Here is a 21,128-nt window from a genome sequence, read left to right as displayed (position 1 = left end):
TATGGTAAATGTAGGGTCTTTTCTTAGAAAGTCCTTTTACAAGTCTTATTTTATACTCTGAAACTCTAGCAATTTGCAGTTTCCCTGAGAATACGTTACCATGTTTTTGGAGAACTTCTATTAATTTCTCCCTTTCCTGAATATGTAAGTGTGTTAAGTCTAATTGAGACATAAGATCAAATCTATTCATTCTTTCAATAGTTGCTTCATAAATGTTCCCAAATTCATGATCTTCATCAAATATCACTCCGACAGTTTGAGCGTGAGGATAATACTTCTTCATCTTGTTAATGTGAACATGACATATGCTCTCGTCAGATAGCTTCATTTGAATGAATGCTCAGAACAATGCTCTTCCACTATGCCAAGACACGTCCATCATGTGTATAATTTATTAGTTGAATCAGGAATTAGCAAAATTACCAGATCGCCTGCATCAAGTTCCCTGCACATTGAGCGTTGATGAAAATAGCTTATTCACAGCAACAAAAGACGCTTGCTATTCCGCATTCTCTAAATTAATTTTAAGTTTTTGCTAATAATCTATGCAGATTCTGTTATATTAGTAGGAATGTGAAGTTCCTCCGTCCCCCTAGGGTTTAAAATAGCAACTGGGGACCTTTAGCTTCCCTAGCATACATCAATTTTAATGGTGATATATTTGGAATTCAAAATTGGAAGCTGGGTTCCACTATCAATTATTGATTCATAATGTTTAGTCTGTTCATTGTCGATGTAAATTAATGTATTACCTGCCTTTTCCCCTTAGAGATTCAGCAAAATCTGTGCTTTATTAACTTCATCAACTTCTTTTGTCACAGAAGCTTGTTCTGATGAGCTGAAACGAATTCCATACCCGGGGCTTAGAAGGACATGGTATTGTAAGAGACTTATTAGTCTTGATAATTTCGTTTAAACTATTAGCAGCATTTTGTGCCAGCCCTAATTTTGTGGAATTTTGAGCATTTAATATTTCTAGTTGTTTTTGATGCTCCTCTCATTCTTTCCCATCTTCACCAGTGGTGATCAGAAATTCTTCAATAAACTTTTTATTGTCTTCATAAGTTTTCGATTTTGTAATTAAATCTTTTAGGTCCACTACCTTTAAGTTGGGAGTGACATTCAGCCCACATTCTTTTGCTACTAGTTTTAAATCTTCCTTCTTTAAACATTTTACGGCTAATATTTTTACTTTCTAGGATTGAAACCCAAATGTTCTTGTTTGAATGGTCAACAATCCCTCAAAACAGAATAATCAATATAAGCTCACCTTTTCATTTTTATTATCCAGATAGTTGTGACAGTGTAGCAGGGACAGGGCTTTGCTCGCTCGTTATCCACTTGGATTCATTATGAAAAATTCACTAAGCATTCACACTGATTCAAATTTAAGAACATTTGTTTACACACAGACACTAATATACTGTATAATATATAATACAAGCGTAAAACACAATGTCGATAGATCAACATACCGGTCAGAGCCAGCGCGCAACAATGCTGCTCTCAATCGGACCTCGGTAGTCTCCTCTCTGAAAACCTCCCTTAACTCCTCTGCTCTCGAGCACTAGGCTAAAGTAACCGTGCGACCAAGAGACAGGGTTCGAGAAATATTTCTGTTGGGGGTGCGAGACACACAACCTTCCTACTAAACATCAAAGATATAAGTTTACTAGACTGGCCATTTACTAGACTCCACAACACCGATCATAGACATGCTCAGTTGCTCATTACATTTTATTTTTAATATTTTAAGAATGATTATTTCTAAGCAATGTTGCAAAATGTTCCCGAATTTTCTCTGAAATTAGACGTTTGACTAATACGAGAAAATATCGTCCCACCGAGAAAAGAAACTAAGAAGTGCCATCTTTTGCCTCTATCAGGAAATAGTTTTAGTAGCACCCCTTTTTAGAGACGACTGAAAAATGATGAACCCTTTTCCCCTAAAAAAAAAATCTGGATTTTTAGATTTATTGGATTTGGGATTTGAATGTGAGGTCACATATTGTAGTTAATAGGCAATTTAAAAAGTTTTTTTTTTGTCTTGAAATGTGAAGTTTTTCAAAATGTTAATAGCCGAAAAATCTTTATCACATTTATTTTAAATATTTCCATTTTTTTTACAATTTCAGCCGTTGGTTACCATTTTCTTTAAATATATTTATATTACAGTGACAATCTCTTATATTTTATTTCTCTGGGATGTGTAACAAAATTCTAAGGTTCTGTCACATGTTTTTTACCAAAGTTTTGATCTTAATTTGGTGCAGACAAAATTCATTCTCAAAAAGTCTTTAAGCTGAAGCTTTTGATGTAGGAATAATTGTCGCCAATGTAAACAATTTTTCAGACTATTAGGGTGCAGATCTAGATTTGAACTATTGATTTGGATTATCTTTGAGTCTTCTTTGTGTGATATTTTTAGTGCACAAAATTTTTTCGACTCTCTTAGGTTTGTTTTCTTTTAGAAGGTTTTTCACTTTGGTTCCTTTCTCTGCATTGTAGATAAGCTTCTCTAAAGAAAATTCTTTCTGAAAGCCCATTTTTTCTCTAAAAGACTCCAATAACTGCAGAGGGTGTCTTAATAGCAACTGCAACACAATAGTTTGCTCTTGACCATAAAAGTCCAGTAAAATTTTTAAGCACTTTTTGCTCTCAAATTCCAAACCCATGTTTAATACTTTGAACATATCGAAACAGTTAATGCCTCATGGGGTACTTTGAAGGCTTTTATTATTTCTAGTTGGAAGTTTGCCATAAACTTCTTTACGAACTCTTGTTAGAGGACTGAACTGTCAATTCTGGGGTCAATTTTCTTTTTTTTACTCCTGTTTTTCATGCTTTGTTTTGTCCTCTTTTCAAAAAACTAACAGCTGAGTACAGTTTGCAAAATCATCCTCATTACTTCCGTTGCTAGAAAATTGTTCTACTCTTGTGCACATGTCTTGACTTGATTGTTTACTTTGCTGAACATTATCTTTGAATCCTGCAGCCAAAGATTGAGTCAGTTTACAATCTTTAAAAACCCGCTAAAAACAAAATGTAAAGCAAAATATTGCATCAAGTAATTGTTCTCACAGTCCTTTCAACTCTGGCTCTTTTGTTTTAAGAAAAACTTTGTCTAGCATTTCCACTAACTTCTCATAGTTCTCACTCATTCTCTTGCATGCAAAGCCACCTGACTACCATTTCGTGACCGAGACTTTCAAAGCCTTAAGGATATGCATTTTTCTGTATATCTCTAAAAATTTCTAGTTTCTGTGGGCGGTAGTGGAACAACTTCCACTAACTGAATAAAAGCGATTTGACACTTTGCAAAAAGTCCTACTTCTTAAGAAGATGTGCAGAAACTAATGCTAGACTGATTCCTGCAGTTAATGTACAAGGAATGGAGTGAAAGGTGCCTTACTTGTCTCTAAACTCCTGAAATTTCTCCACTCATAACATTCGCACCATCTGAAACCAATAAGAGACAGCTAGTAATAGGAATTTGTTTTGCAATCATAAAATTTTTAATTGCCAAAGTAATGGAATTGCTTTTTTGGCCTTAAATTAATCAATACCAAGTATTCCTCCTTGATATTGGATAACTCTTGCATCTTATATTTCACGACTAATCCAAGCTGTTCCCGTTAAGCTATATCAGTAGATTTATCTGGAAGTAGAGAATAAAAGTCTACTATCTTTAAAGAAAGTTTTTTCTTCCAAATACTGCGTAATTGCTTTCATCATATTGTCGAGAAATACATTGGACAAGTTGGCAGTTCTGCTACTGCAACTTATTAAATAAGCCTCAGTTTCTTTATCACCTAAATCCTCACTAATAAATTTCACCAAAGATTTCACTCTTCATCTAAAATCTATTTCTTCTTGAAAAATCCTAATAAATTTATCTGTTTTTTCTTGGACATAGCTCAAGCGGTGGAAGTTAGATTCGTAAAAACTGGTCCTTATCGACTTATTGGTCCAGTATTCCAGAGAGACAGTGACTGAACTCGAGTGATAATCTACAGAATGACTGTCATTGTCATATAGACGATGCTGCTCTATATGAGGACGAGCTTCAAAAAATCGGCGGCTCTGAATGTCTAATTTCGAAGGTTATGTTTCCCCTTTATGATTAGGATTTTTGCCCGTTAGGCTTTTTCTTTCTCGGTGAAGATCTTGAGATTTTTGTTTCATCATATTTTTAACCAAAATTCACTCCCAACAAGAAAGAAAAAATTGTTATAAATTACTTATTCCTAGAAAGGCAGAATGTTCTTTTGTCTCTGAAGAATTTTGCAAATATTTACTTGTTTTTCAAATGTTTTTGGTTAATTTTGGTAAGTGCCCGGTTAGTCTTCTCTTGGCTCAAGGGGCAGGCGATCGCTCTCCCTCCCATTCCCACAGTATCCCTCTTTGCTCTATGATTGCCGATGTATACTCATGCTTGCGTTTTGGTTTTCTAAAGCTAATATTTTTGACAAGAGTTTGTTGAATGCTGCAGGTTTGTTTTGCACTGTGGTGAATTCTGCAGTCTTGGCCGTCATTTGCATGATTTTATCTGCCATTTCTGCGAGTTTTTGTGAGAATTCTTCACTAGATAACAATATTTTTCACATGGTCCGGCATTTTTTCAAGCTACAAAGTCCGAAGTACTTTTTTGGAGATGTCTGGTTCCCCAAGAGATCATATCTTCTCAAGCAGTTAGCTAGGCATCATGTCGCGCTATTCTAATCTAGTGAGTAGTCTCTCTTAATTTTCTAGTTTTCACTTTCTTTGAAAGTAGAGAGCAGTCTAGATCTCTAGCCATAGTGTATTTAGTTGGTCATCTTTAAAAATTTGTAGGTTCTGTGAGCTGTAGTGGAACAACTTCCACTAACTAACTAAAAGCGATTCGATACTTCGCAAAAAGTCATACTTAAGAAGATGTGCAAAAACTAATATTAGACTGATTCATGCAGTTGATGTACAAGGAATAAGGTGAAAGGTGCCTCACTCGTCTCTGAGCTCCTGAAATTTCCCCACTCATAACATTTGCACCATTTGAAACCAAGAGGAGACAGGTAGTAATAGGAATTTGTTTCGTAATCATAAAATTTTCAATGGCCAGAGTAATGGAATCCGCCTTTGTTGATTTTAAATTTATCAATCCCAAGTATTTCTCCTTGAATTTGGATGACTCTTGCATCTTATATTTTACTACTAATCCAAGCTGTTCCCTTTGGGATTTATCTGGAAGTTGAGTCTAAAAGTCTACTAAACTTTTTTCTTTCAAATACTGCGATATTGCTTCCATCATATTGAGGACAGATACATTTTACAAATAAATATGTAGATCTACTACTGCAAGTTCTTAAATGAGTCTCTGTTTCTTTATCACCTAAATCCTCACCAATAAATTTCACTAAAGATGAGAAATTTTCGGTTATAGCCCGCTGCTTTTCTATCATGCAGTAAAGTATTTTTACATATTTTGTGAGTAACTTTCAATTGCTTTCCACTTTTTTTAGCAACATTTTCTAAACCTTCTACAATTGCATTAGATACTGATTTCTTTAACACATTTCTGACGTTGTAACTGCCTCTTTATTTCTTCTTACTAGTCTGAGAGTTATTAATGCATCATGTGAGATGATCACAAAAATCAACGCCTTGATCAGTCCAAGACCCCTTGTGGCAGTATAAAGAATGCTTTGCCCAAAAATCCAAAGATTGACATGCTGTAATTACGCCAAGCATACAATTTTTCATATTTAGCATTGCTATGCCTTTTCTGATTCCAATTTCCAAATATCCTCTGGTTAGACCTTAGCACCATTTAACTCAAAAATTTGTTATCATGGGGTGGGTTAAAAGTTGCATGTTAACATTATCATAAATAGAGCATTTTATTAAAAAATGAATTATGGAATCAAATTGATTTGAGAATCTAAATATTTGAGAATTATAAATCATGATAAAGTCAAACTATTTTACAGCATACCCATGGATTTTTCATCTTTCTCCTCTTTCCAACCAATGTTGCTGCTGGTATGGGCTTAAATGAATCTGTGTCTGCTGCATTCAAATTTACTATCATTAAGTCACTTATAGGCTCTGTTGACGAAGAGCAACGCCAGTCAGTTTTTGTTTCATTCATAATGCTAAATCCTCTTTCACATTCTGATGATGTGCTTGGAATACTTAACAATATGTATATTGCTGCTAAGATTTGATGATTTCCCAACTTGATGTTAAACATTAATGTTCTTCCAAGTTAAGGTATTTGACTCCTCATTTCGTTAGTATAGAGCCTTATTGTTTTCCATTGAAGTAAAACTTCAGATGTCTGAACATCAAATTTTTTCGAAGACATTATCAAAATTCCTTAGCGCAACTTCAATTTCGGAATCTGCAAAAATCTTTTAAACATGGCTTCAATAGCCATTCGCTTACAGAGTTTGCTTCCTGAAAGTAAACTGTTATCAAAGTCAACAAACCATTCCTGTAAATGTTGAATGATGATGCTAGAGAAATGTTGGAAATAAAAATTTTTATCATTGACCTTTGTACTTCTTTTCTTCTTCTCAACAGGTAATTTCAACTTAGTATTCATTTTGTGTTTAGTTCTTGCTGAGGTTTCTTTTAGATCTTCCAAAGAATTCGGAATTACATCTAAACATGCCAGGAGTCTGACCAGAGGAAATTTGGGTCTGTTAACGGACCCTTCACAAAAATCTGATCAAACAAAACGGACCTTTCACAAAATTCTGATAAACAAAAACGGATCTTTCACAAATTGTTTATTGGAAGAGCAAATCTCGAATCAAAATAACGCAACATGTTTGGAACATTTTTTAAAGTTATATTAGAGGTATCAACTTATTCAAAATCTGCAAATTTTGCAAAAGAAAAAAAAAAAAAAAAAAGGCGCTCTTGTGATGCTCCTGCAAGCGATAAATAACTACTAAGGCCTAATAAATGCTTGTTGGTTTCTATGAAAGAAATTAACAGCTGAAAGTCAGTTTGGTTTATAATTTTGCTTGTTTGTTTTATGCAGCGATGTTGTTGCAAACTTCTCTGAAAAAGTTAGTCGTAAGCACTTTTCTCCCAGCTCATGATTTAATAAACAATAACATACAGGGAAATGAACTTAGGACTGCAAAGGATAGTAGGGACAGGGGGGGGGGCACTTAGCATCTGGCGGGCGATGTTTAACTGTTATTTTGGGAGAAAGTTATATGGGTTTGATTTTTCGATGCCAAAAAGGATAATTAATTTTAAATAAACTCTTTTATTTATTGTTTTTTTCTTTAGATGCCTACATTTTGAAAAGCACAATCTTTTAACATTCGCTTTGAGAATCATACTTTATTCTTTTTCAAGCTAACTTCGCTCTATTAGGATGCAAATAAATGAAAAGTCTTTTTATTTTTGTAACATTGCTTATTTTAAGTTTTTAAAGAGGAATTCCGTTTTCTTTTATGAGTCAAAAAATTAAATGCTGAATCGATGGTTTATTTTTTATTTATTTATTTATTTTGATTCAACTGTGTCCATCAGACATTAATGAAATGTTTATCATAGGACTCTAAAGTGCAATTCTAAAATAATTTTATCTGAAATATTTATTTTACAAGCCGTTTTTATACTTTTGATGCTTTCACTTTGAGGATTGCGATCTCTTTGCATCCGCTATGGGAATCTGATTTTTCAAATTTTCGACGTTTAGTACACTTTGTTAATAGGTAAACAATTAAAATATTTTTTATTTTTTGTAAAAATCATGGAGTTTATAAGTTTTAAATGAAGTTCTATGCTTTTTAACAATGTCTTGGTTCAAAAAGTTAAATGCTGAACCCCTGCCAGAATTTCTTTATTACAATTATTTTAAATACTATACATATAACATTTATAGTATAATTTAACATAATGTAGAATGGTAAATAAATATTGATACTTGAGGGGTGCCCATCTCCCAGATTGTAATGCCGCCCTCCCGTACTCCAATACTCGAAACACACTCAAGAATGATGTTCTCAACAGAAAAGAGGGAAAACACTCAACATTAAGTGTCAATGATACAGTTTGCGCCACCTCAAAATTCAAAAATTTCGTTTTTACAAAAGAAAAAAAATTTTTTTTTTTTTGCAAAATTTGATTTTTCACAAAATTAATTGATTTTTCACAAAAATAATTGATTATTCACAAAAGACGGACCCTGTGAAAAATCCTGGACAGACCCCTGCATGCATAAGCATGAAAAAATGTTGTGTTACAATCGTGAAGTGTTATCGACACTTTCTGAAAACAACAGACTATTTTACTTTATTTTAATCATGCATTAAGTAATAAAGGTGTAGTCAGCAATTTTTAAAGAAACCAAGAAATACAGCAGCTGTTTTAGTTTTCGTTCTCAAAGAGCATTTTTCCTTTCGCAGTTTCAATGCATCATATATTTGCCAAAACTTACAGAAAGCAGTATTTGAATGAGGGACCTAACGTGTTCCTCCAACTCTGGTGGGAACTAATTGTTTAATTCCCTGAGATATACAATTTTCCTTAACCCATTTTTGCCTATTTTTTTCTTCATTGCAATATTTAGTTTATCCATAATAAATAGTGTGAAATGAATGTAAAAAATGAGGAAAAAATACATTAAAAAACTCTCATTAATTTGTGAAAAATCAAAGACGCTAGGCATGAAAGGGTGCACGCTTTTTTTTTCCTTCAACACATACAGCAATGAATACAAACCTACTTTATGCAATCACCTTTAGTTGAAAAGAAAAGATATTAAGAAATATTGATTCACAAATGTAAATTAATTATTTCACTGTAAAAAAATATTAATTACGATCAAGAAGTTACACCGGATGAAAATCTGTGAAACACTTTTCATGTAATTCAATCATACATTTCCCTCATTTTGTAGTGGCTTTTTTTCCCACAGTTTCCACACCTCAACTATGTTTTATTAGTTTCAATATAATGGTTTAAACCATCATAGCGAATACAGTCAAATACTTGGCGTCTAGAATTCCTTTTTTTTGATTGGCTTGGCAGGTGCTGTCAAACTGCTCAACGAGTGGAAAAAACTGAAGCATATTTCTCTCTTAAAACTCGGAAAATATAACGGTTTTGTTTCGTAAGACGGAATTTATATATTTGCCAATCGTTTTGAATGGCACTTTCTAGCCCCAACATGTAGAGTGGCCACCACCATTTCTTGGATTGTATGGAATAACATATACATTTATTTTGGTCCATCCACTCATTTTTGACAGTATCCAAATTGTAAACATGAGATTCTTTGCGTTTGCATACTTCTTTGACTAAAATATCTTGCTCTGGTTCAAGGTCAATAACCAGTTCTTCTTCCAGAACAGCATTTAACTTTTCAGATAAATGGTTACTTCGTTCGACATCACTGATAAGTTTGTGCTTATGAGAGCAAATAATAATGTATATGTTTGCACATATTCCATCGTATAGAGGAATCTATGCATGTACATATGTAGGAATGAATGCATTCATTGCATTTTTCACATCTCAGACGGCACAAACAATTATTCTGTTTTTATGACAATGTAAAGTTCAGTCCCATCAGATGAAGTAATTATAAAATTAACACTATTTTCGGGTGATACAGTGAAAGTGAACTGGCAACTTAAGCTTTTTTTATGCCGGTTTCTTAAATCTACCAATTTCCTGGTTAGTTTCCCTTTTTGAGTACGATAATTCTGTCAAAAACTCTGTCTTGTAAAAAGCTCATTACACCATTTATGGCTTTATCTAGTCTCTTCACATTCTTTCCTCGAAGATAGTTGTACTTTAATATCCGGTGCATTCTCTCCAGATGCATGTTCGTATTTAATCCCCAGTGGATTCTTTTGCAATACGCCCATTGTTCTGTATTGTTAGAGTAAGTACTTTGAAAGTACAGGCCAAATTCTTTGGTATCAGGATCATTCAGCAAGTTTTCAATGGTTGCTACTAATAATACATTAAAAGTGTTTTTCTTTCTAACCTGTAGCAGATACTTCAACAGCTTGTAGGTCTCTACTTTCTTTTTAGGAGAAATAATTTTCTTTAGATTATTTTTCCACGCACGGTCCACATGCCAAGCACAGAAAAGACGTTTTTTGGGCACAGGCATTACAACAGACCAAGCATTAAAAAATGCTTCTGCCATATCTGACGTAAAGACTTGGCACTCTACAGGAGCAGTCTGGGTTTTCACTGCCTTAAACATGATTTGTAGCACAGGCTGGTCACAACGGCTTGAAAACATAAATGCACAGGGAAACCCTTGACGAAGGGCATCAATCACCATCAGGGTTACCAATTCAAATCCGTATGCATTAAGCCCGTGTGTACTATCCAGGCATATGCAGTCTATTCCAAATTTATGAAATAACTCTTTCTGCGCTTCTGTCATGATAATTAGCACAAAGTCTTCTTTTACAAGGAAAGGATACTCTACAGAAATCTCACCTTGAGTCTTAAAAAATAAAATGCAAGGACATTCAGAGTTCTCTTGCTCTTTTACCCACAAGTTCACACTCGTATAATCATTTTCATGTTTAACAGCAGTGGACGATAAATTGAAACATTTTTTAACATTGTGTAGATCTTTTCGGGTTAATAATTTCTAGTCCTTTGTCACTGACACTTGATCGGACACAATCTAATATAACCTCAAAAGGGATTTTTGAAGCTATTTTGGTGCCCAATTCGAAGTTGTTTTCTGGTCAATGTTATGTGGCCCAAATCACAGCTGTGACCTACATGTGTCTCAGTAAAAAAGGCCTTCCGGAGCCTTTATGCATTTTATTGATGCAGGGCAAAATCCATTGATTTTGTTACTTCCTGTTAATTTCAAATGTCTTTCTCCCTTGCTTCCCGAAACAAAATCTCCCATTCTGTGACACTTATAATAAAATATCGTACTACCATTAGCACTAGTATTTTCATTTCTGTATTTCCGGAAAAAGGACTGTGTTTCTTTTTCCAATCCTAATTTCCATGTTTCGAAAGCAGAAAAGGTGTCGAAATCATGTTCCGACAAAATTACATGGATATCGTGCCTGTCCTTAAAATGTTGATTTATATTTACTTGGGATTCTTTGCATAACGAACATTTTTTTTTTTCAAATTTATGATTTTGAGCACAATGTTTCTCCCGCTCATGACTTTTTAAATTCTTCTCATAAAGAAATTGAGCTGAGCATCCAAAGTGAGCGCATGGATATGGCTTTACAATTTTTGGTGTAGGAGACTCTTCCAATCCGCCATGCACATTCTTCTGATGCCTTCGCAAAGTATAACGCGAAGCAAAAGATCTTCCGCAAACCGCACAAAAATATTTATTTTGTGAAGAAGCTGTTTCATCATCAGAACTATCCATCTTTCATATTAGGATCGTAGTGCAGAAAGTAAACAGAGATTCGATTTTCCCAGAGTTCAACTCGCATATGACGTCATGGACATATGTCATCGAGGAGGAGCGAAGTGCGAGCGAAGCTGGTTTCACCCTAGACGCTAGTCTCACACTGTACTATGAAAGCAAAATATAAGTATGGTGGAGCCATCTACTGGTCATCTTCGGTAACAAACCTGATAGTAACAAACTTGATATTTCTCCAGGACAACCAAAAACAATTATTACTGAACAAAATAATTTTTGAAAATTCAAAAATATTTAACAGGTTTATTCCAAAATATATTTTTAAAAATACATAAGTTATTTTAAATATTGTAAATAGTTGAAATATTAAGTAAAAATTCCTCTTTGTGTCATTTGGACAGCCCAATTTTTAGGTTTGCTCTTCGTCAAAACTTCATATTAAAGAAAGTTCAAGACATATTCTTATAATATTGCACATCATAACTCTTATCAGTATGTATTCCTAGAAAACGCAGACACAAATCTCAAAATGTAATTTAATTTCAAAATAGAAAATAGTCTTTTGGCCAGACACCGAAAATGCCTCAAATATGAAATTCACCCTATCATGGTAAATTTGCACCCAAATATTCATCATAAAGATTAAATTTACAGTGTATATCTTTTTTTTTTCTTATTAATCTTAAATGATAGGGATTAGTAATCTAGAAATTTTGTGTTCAGATGAAGTTTTGCTTTTCAAGTTCATCTATGTTGATGTTTTTCCTGAAAAAAATGTTATTTTATACGCAATCCCCCTTTTTAAAGGAATGAAAATTAAAAATACTTTTCTTTGAAATATGTTTCTCATTATTTAATTAATTTAATGTTGTCTATAGGGCCTATTTAAAATGAGTTCTGATTGCCTCTACTTCCAATTCCACGCATTTGATCTTGCTTCTCTGAGCCTGGTGGACACTCCCCTTGACAATTTCTTGCGATGCTACTGACTGCCTATATCCCCCTCCGAAATTTCATCATACCCCTCTCCAAATTTATTTCTCACTACGTTCTGAGCGACCCTGTGTTTCTGACTAGGCTGACACGACCTCTCATCGGCCCTAACCCCTGGCCCCCATGAAAAGTTTCTGAGCACCACAATACTGAAAAACATTTCCCCGAGCTATCGGTAGCCCTTTGGTGCCATGAGCCAAAAATTTTGTCCCTGCTGCCCAGATTTCTATTCAGCAGCTCTTGGGGGAAACGGACCGTTCTGGTATTTGTTCAAATGTCCACAAGGCGAGTTCAGCCCTGAATGTGCTGAATTTCCATTCATTCCATCGTGCTTTCAGTGGCCTAAAACAGCACTTATCAAGAAGTTTAATAGCATCTGTTGGGGGAGCTGGTTACTACAAGGTTGATATATTCCCATTATGGACTTTGGTAATTAAATACAAAGACATAATGCGTGTTGTGACTATCGGTGAATAAAAGCAATGGGCGTTTCGATGCAAACAATGACCAGCTGTTAAATATTTTATGTGGTCATCCAACTATTTTCTGCAATCGCTAATGTTACATTTATATTGACTTTGGATCTCTCCAGAGCTTTGTACTCTTTTTGTGTAGAATATAATAAGTGGAGTGTGTAGCCTTCTCACTGTCAGTTTAGGTTTGCTCCAATTATAGAAGGATCTCATCTAAACCATATGTGTGATATGATTTATATGTTACAGTGAAACCTGTGTATAACGATATTGTCTATAACAATAACCTGTCTATAACAGTATTGTTTTTTTTTTTTTGGTCCCAGGAAAATGTCATCATGAATAATCAAACTGTTTATAACAATAACCTGTCTATTACGATATTTTTTTAGGTCACTTTGTTCATTTTTTGCTACAAACTCTGCCACAACACTCTTGATTTCTGTTCTAGTCAAGGGAAAACCCCACATGCATTTTAAACAAGTTGCTAATGTATTTTCATTTCTAGCAGGAATATTTTAATATGTTCCTACAGGCTTTACAGTTTTGTTTGTTTTAGATAAATGCGGCTGCAAACTTGATTCAGATATATTCACAGCTGCTGAGAGAGATTCTCATTTTCCATTTTAAAAATGACGTCTTGAAATTTACTTTGTAAGAGCTTTTCATCTCCTTTTTTTTTAACATAATGTCGTAATTTAGTATTAGTTGTAGAAGATTCAATATGAATCAGAGAGTTATTTAGAAAACAGTTTTATCCAAAATTCATATTTGGTGAAATGTTTGTTCATATCTTAAATCTTTCACTTTTTTGCGTTTAATGTAAGAATGTTTTTTTCCCCCTAGTCACATTACAAAATTTGCTCAGTATGAGCATCCTTGTGCCCCTCAATATGGGCAGACCAGTGCCATTATGTATCAAGCTTCTCTTCTCAGCCAAAATAGGCAGCTTCCTCCAAGACATACAAATTTTCACCAACACAATTCTTTAGTTCCTGCTAATCCCTATCTCACGGAAGGTAAGTTCTACTTTCTTTTCCCTTTCAGTTTTACTGTTAACTTTGTTGAAGTATGTGGTATTTTTCTTTTTCCAAGGGGGCCGTGGTAGCCCGATCGGTAGAGTGTCGGATTCGGGGCCAGAGGGTCCTGAGTTCGAACCTCGATGGTCGAAGATCCACCGTCGTCATTAAAAGGGGACTGGGCGATGTTAAATATGCTCGTGGTTTCAATGTCCTCCAAGTGAAAAGATACCTCTGGGGGGGGGGGGGGGCCTAGCACCAGGTAGCTATTAGCTCCTGGTCTAGTTCTAAATTCTCATTATCTGTCCGATCGGGTGATGGTGCTGCCATCTATCGGTATAAAAAATAATGGAGGCAAGGCACTTAGTATGCAGTCCTCGACACAGTTGTAGTCAGTTGTGACTCAAAAATCGAATCGAATCTTTTTCCAAAGTTCAAATGGTCTTGAAATTAAAACCACCGTAAAAATCCGGTGTTGCTGCATGTAGGTATGTAGGTCCTGGTATGTGAAAATTTTACGCTGTATGCTGTTACTTGATTTCTACTTGCTAGGGGGTTTCAATGCAGTAGAAATTAATCAACAAATGAGTGCTATGTGCAGGAAAAGGGAATAGCTCCACATTTTAAAAAAATTCCAGAATTACGAAAATTTCTTTACATATTGCACCTTGGCGAAGAAAGTGACTACTAAAAAAAAAAAAAAAAACAGCAATGAGAAAATCAAGGTTTTATATATTTGTAGTTTTAAGTAATTTAGTCTGAAATATTTCAATATGCACAAAAAATTTGTAATATGATGTTTAGTGGTTAGCTTTTGTTGTCTAAATTATGGAGTTTTAATGATGTGTCACTATTGATTATATTGTTTTTATGCCTCCGTGCATAGTTGTGTTAGATAGCTCTGCAAGTTTTGGGACAAGAAGAACATTAAATTTAGATTTTAAATCAATAGCTGGTACGTTAGTACGTTTTTTCCAAATTTCGAGTGCTTACTTGGATCACCAGTTAATCGGACCAGTTGCTTATTCAGACCAAAACAAAGCCCATCACACAAGCTTAATATTTTCACTTATTGGCACCAAAAAGCTGTTTAATCAGACCAAGGAACATGAGAACAAATTGGAAAGAAAAAACCTAGAAATTGCATGCTTGAAGCAAGTTTCCATGTGAGTCAACGAACTTAAAAGTTAGTCCAATAAATATTGATAATAGTTAACGAAACTCCCATTCCAGCAGAGGTCAAAATAATTCAACGAAATTTGAAATTTCTTTAGTTCATTAGCAAGTTTAATTACATGCAAATTTTTGCAAAAAAAAAATTTTAGCTGTAAAATATGTAATTTATTGGAATTTTTAATGACTTTAGTATTTTTCAGAACTTTTTTTTTCACCCTCACATGTTTAGTTACTTCTGGTTATTGATTCTGATCAATACTGACTGAAAGAAAATGTAGCTAAAGCCGTATCGGTCTGAATAAGTTGTTTAATGAGTGTCAAAAGGTTCTTCGCTTTATTTTAATTTATTTTTCAATGAAAAAATTTCGTAAACGGCAATTTTTCTTCTTTGTGTGCTCACCATACATGGGGCTCACAGCAATCATAATGGTATTAAACGTTTTGTTTAAATTTTTTGTTTATGTTGTGTATAGCACGTTTTGTGTATAGCATGTTCATTCGAGCTACACAGGTCTTGTTTGCTTAATCGGACCTGCCAGTTATTAGGACCAATATGGTCTTGTTCCAATGTGGTCCTATTAACCAGAATCACCTGTATATGAATATGTTAGAATCTCCTTCTATGAAACCAATTTTAATGACAATTTTAAAAATAAATTCCCTATATGTAATTTATTGTTACATATTGGAGTTGTCTCAATTTTTGCTCCAAATGCATATAATAACTGAAATTTTGATTTTTAATATTAATCTAAATATTACTAGGTGTTACAAGAGAAGTGCAACTTTTATGATAAAAAACTCTGCAGCTTGAAAGTAGTAAATGTTTCTCTTTTTCGCCTGCAACCTTGCCTGTTACTAACTACTCCTTTTTCAAAATATATCTTACGGAATATTAGTTAGCGAAGTCTAATTCCTGTACAAAGCGTAAGATAATATTTTCCTTCATGTATTTAAATTGAATGCCATTATGAAGTACAGAACTGAAAAAAAAAATGAAGTGGTGCCCTTCTTGCATCTAGGGTGTTCTGAAGTTAAACTTTTAGGGGGGGGGGACTTCTCCAATTTACCGAGTGAGAAAATATGAGCAGGCACACCAGCGGCGTACGCAAACAAATCAGTTCGGGGGGGGGGGGGGGGGGCTGAGCTCGAAAGTCTTTGAGCTGGGGGGGGGGGGATACTTATGAACTGTAGCTAAGAAAAGTTCATGTATCGCTTTTCTGATATCAATACGAATGTAAGATTTCAAAAATACATCATAAAAAAAAACTTGTTCTTTATTATAATTATTGTTACATGTGCTATAATGAATTCTGAAGATTTTTATAATGATAAAAAAACATCTAAAACTTACATGTTACAATATTAGATCCAGCTTCCTAGATTTTTTCGAAATTTCATCTAAAATTATGTCGTCGGAAATGTTTATATCCCTGTGTATGGAGAGAAGTGCAAGTCCGTTTAGTCTTGTTTCACTAATAGAGTTCCTTAAGTATGTTTTTAATGAACGCAAAGTCGAAAAATTTCGTTCAGCTGTTGCAATTGTCACTGGTAAGATGCACAGAATTTTTCAAAGAGTATAAATGTTTGGAAACATATCTTTTGGGCACTTAGCGATTGCGTCGATTCCCGAAGAAGGTCTAAGGGATGGATCGATGGCGCACCACTTTTTTTTCCAAAGCTCAAATTCTGCTTCTATAACTTCTTGATAACCAGACATATCGCTCCGGTACAGCTTAATCAAACTTTCAATTGATGAAAAGTTTTCTTTGTGTACATTCTGTGGAAGTATATTTTTAAACGCTTTCAAAATTTCCCGGTGAGACAAAAACCGCTCGTCCAGGGAAAGGATGATGTCGTCTAAGAATGGAATGAATACGGCTCTCCTGAAATACTCCTCTGTCGTTGTGTAAGGCACGTTTTTTCTGTATAGTTGCGAGTTGCAAAGTCTTGGAATGCTTTCAGCCACGTTTAAATCTTCAGCAAGGCTTTGTACTTCTTCAAAAATATTTTTAAATCTCATTTCTGCATCTTCTCTCATTTTTTGTAACAGATTGCTAACGCTAGCAACCATGTCTAGAGCATTAACTAGGTCTAGATTTTACAACTGCAAGTATTCTGAGAGATTATACGTATAAGAAAGAAGTTTGGAGGCTACAAACAAGGATAATAAAAAACTAAAATTGCACACATTATTAAGTAGACTCTGTGCTTTGCTGCTATCTTTTGTTGAAGATTCCTCTCCAATTTCTTCTAAAGCAGAGACGACTGCGCACACATTCTCCTTGAACAATACGATTGCTTCGTGTCTCAAGACCCATCGCGTCTCACACATTCTCTTCAATTTTGTAACATTTGTTTCAGGATTTTTCCTTTTAATCCACTTCTTTAAAATTTCTGATAGTTTACTTGATGATTTGAAAAAAGTGCATATTTCTTTCAAAATTGCAAACATATTCCGAATATCTCGACTTTTGCAACCGTCAGATAAACATAAATTTAAAGAGTGGGACGCGCAATGCATGTATAAAGCCTTTAGGTACGTTTGCTTCATTATGGCTTGAACTCCGCGGAACTCTCCTCGCATTGCTGAAGCACCATCATAGCCTTGGCCACGGAGATTGTGCAAATCAATTCCGAGATTACTTAAAGTATCCTTAATCGTCGTGCAAAGTCCTTTTCCGGTAACATCGTTGACAGGAACAAAGCATAGGAAATCCTCCCTGACACTCGCAGTCGCATCTTCTGAGTATCGGATACACAGAGAAAATTGTTGAATACCAGCAATATCTGTTGTTTCATCGGCTAGAACTGAAAATAATCCAGATTTGTGTACTCTGTCTCTGATTTGCATCTGAATCATTTCCCCAAATGTGTTAATAATTTCGTTTTGTATACGTGGGCTAGTATACATTGCGTTTCCTGCACTCATCACTAAATGTTGCCTTAAATCAACATCACCACCAGCTGCCCGATACCGCAAAAGAGCACGAAAATTACCGTTGTTCTTTTCAGGATCTTCTAGTGTGATGCGACCAGAATCTTGGTGGCCTCTCAAAGCTATCTGCTGCTTCCCGCAAAGTCTGATAGTTTGAACAATTGGAACAAGTGCTGCTCGGTTTTTTCTTGCAGTAACTTTCCTTTGGTTGTCAACTTGAACAGCAATATCTTCCGTCTCTTTTTCTGATATTGTTGGGCAATTCGAACTGATAGCTCAATCAAAACCCGAAGTTCAAAGAACTAAAAGCAGGTTTTAAGCTAACAAACCCAACAGAAAATTTGTGGAATGATCTGCTCGGGAAGAAAGGACTTACAGACACATATTTAACAATTAAATAAACATTTTATTAAACAATAAATATGTCAAAACATGGAAATAATAACAAGTGTAAATAAAATTCACATTCCCAACAATTGAATAAAAAAATCCCCCCAAAAATATCAGTAGGAAACATTTCTTAAAAATAGTATCGTTTAAAGTTCCAGTAAAATTTATATGACTAGATTAATATAAGTACAACCTTGAGTCCAATGCCATAAACAGAATAGTTCATACGAATGAGTTAAAAAGTTCATACCAAACAAACTATTCCTTCCTTAAAATTGGCACAACATGTGAGGGCGCGATCCACCAAATTTGGATCCCATATCAAAATTGTCCGTGACCATTCCATGCCACCATGCTGAATTCAGAAAATAAACCTGTCCTCCTGGACAACAGGAACCATCCATCCATCTAACGGACATCCAATCCAGCTCTCGAGCGTGGACCTTAATGGTCCTGTTTGTTAGGCCTTTTCACAGCAAAAAAAAACAACTTGATTTAAACTCTCAATTTTAGAGAGAAAATCCCTCACTTAAAAACTCATCTCAAGGCAACAACTGGAACATGCCCGCATTTCTGGCTGGGCTCAACGATAAAACTTCCTACATCTTTTAAAAAGAATCCACTATACTACGTGGAACTCCGGAGCACACAGCTCCCAGGCACAATCTCAGCACCTCAGAAAAACATTGGACTGCAGCCACAACATATTAAAACAAGAGGTGAAACAATAAGAGAATGATTGATTGAGAGTTCACACTTAAATAGCATACCCTATCTCCCTACGCGATGGCGTGACGTATATCAAAAAGCATGCATAAATTACATTGAGGAAACAACTCAACACAGTTTACAGTTTAAAACTAAATTCTTTAAAATTGTTTCCCACATGCATACAGCAAGAATCTACTCAACATCTTTCCTATGACGTCACATCATCGTGGCGGGTCAACAAACGCATGCTACGCATGCAGGGAATGTTGGCTCTGGGGAACGATTCGAGCGCCAGTAAAATAACGGGATGACTTTCAAAGTTCAAAAAAAGAAGGAAGTAAGTTCTGGAAACTTTTCTAATCCTTCTAAAAACTTTAGGAATTTCTCCAAGAAAAAAAATAATGGCTCTAGGCCAACAGATATCGATCGAATGCTATCTGCAGTAAGCATACAGTTTTGATGGTAGCTTGTGCGTTCGTGACTTCGGAATATTTCCAAACTATCTTTTAAATTTTTGCACGGTTTGGATACAAGTTTTCGAATCATGACATGTTTCCCTTTACCAACTGTATCCTCGCTACGGAAAAGCACACAGAACTTGCAGAATGTTCCTTTTTCTTGATCAGAATAGGCCAACCATTTGAACTGCATTAGCCAATTCGTCTGAAAATGTCGTTTAAAGCGACCACAGTCCTCAGCTGGAAAAACGTATTTTTTATCTGGCTCCCACAATCCCGCAAGAGCTTTGAGTTTTTCCTCGTTTGACAATTTTCGATTGACATAGCTGGAAATGTCATTGAAACGTTTTTCCTCCATAGGAACTGGTAGGGGCTCTAGTCCTTCCTCCATAGGAAACTGGTCGGAAATTTTCTCTATAGGAAGCTGGTCTTTCCCTCCGTAAGAAACATCTTCATTTGTTTTCTGTTCTTCGATAACAGTAATTTGTGAGTCATTTGATAATTTAGGTTTTTTAAAAAAATCTTTCAAACTGGTTTGATTCCGCTTCGTAATTTTCGGTTTCTCGTGCTCCATCCTTTCCATGTTTGCCTCGTTAAAACTAACTATTACTCTGAGCGCCGAGCTGCTAAACTGCGGAAAGACCAAAGGCTTCAGAATTGTCATTGTGTTTCTTATTGCAGTCAAATTTCTAGTAATTCTACTCAAAGGAAGTGTCCCTGTATTAACTGTCGGATCACTATAGCAATTCTACATTAATGTACTTCACTCTGCAGTCTGCAGTAGATAGTCGGACTTTGTTATTGTCCGAGATTATAAAACCCATTTTTCACCTGTCACTAGAAGCACACAAGCGCAGCTCAAATAATAAGATTAAGTAAGTCCCCGAAACCTTAACTACCTCCCCCTTTCTTTTACTGTCCAGAACAAACCGCCCCAAGGGAATGACACCAGGTGCAGCAAAATAGAGTCACTCGCTTCCCTTTTCCTTTATCTCGACAAAGGAACAGAGCTGCTGTGTGTGATACAAGAAAATAAATAAAAAGGCGAAAAGGTGGAAATATTTTTCCCCTTTCTTTTAATTTGTACAAGCCGTGATTACAAAAAAAAAAAAAAAACTATGTTGACTTCATTTTTATAATTAATTTTGAAATTTTCGGTTGGGGGGGGGGGGCTGTAGCCCTATCAGCCCACCCCCTGGGTACGCATACCTACACCTAATGAAAAGCGATTAAACGTCATAAAAAAATGCTGAGTTGCAAAATTGTCTCCAAGTTTGCCGGATAAGAGAATTTATGGAAGCTTTCTGTTACCTTCCATCGGGGATAAGTAGTTTGAAACTGAGCCATTTCTTTCTTTCAACGCCTAGGGGCAATACTCAGATGAGAGCCTGGATAGCAGAGTCCCTACTCTCCAATACGCATATTTAGTCCAGATGTTGTAGGACGTATATCATACATTACATATTTAAAAGGTTATCATGTTGGATATATGCACATTCTAGCATATATCACATTCCTTGTCAATGTAATATCGGTTACGTGGGACAGACAAGGCGTTCACTTAGATTTCGTTTGAAAGAACATGAAAACCAC

At 35.2% G+C, this 21,128-nt stretch overlaps 1 protein-coding gene across 2 annotated transcripts in view; it reads left to right on the top strand.

Moving 5' to 3' along the window:
- LOC129230074 (scaffold protein salvador-like) overlaps window positions 1-21,128 on the top strand; it is a 72,596-nt gene that overhangs the window by 36,905 nt on the left and 14,563 nt on the right. For both annotated transcript variants that reach the window (XM_054864462.1, XM_054864463.1), the window contains exon 7: window positions 13,690-13,862. In XM_054864462.1, the coding sequence (XP_054720437.1) occupies window positions 13,690-13,862 (173 nt within the window). The remainder of the gene's footprint in view (window positions 1-13,689; window positions 13,863-21,128) is intronic.

This window comes from Uloborus diversus, chromosome 9 (assembly GCF_026930045.1).
Source record: "Uloborus diversus isolate 005 chromosome 9, Udiv.v.3.1, whole genome shotgun sequence".
NCBI classification, from domain to species: domain Eukaryota; kingdom Metazoa; phylum Arthropoda; class Arachnida; order Araneae; family Uloboridae; genus Uloborus; species Uloborus diversus.
This window is presented reverse-complemented; position numbering and strand designations above follow the sequence as displayed.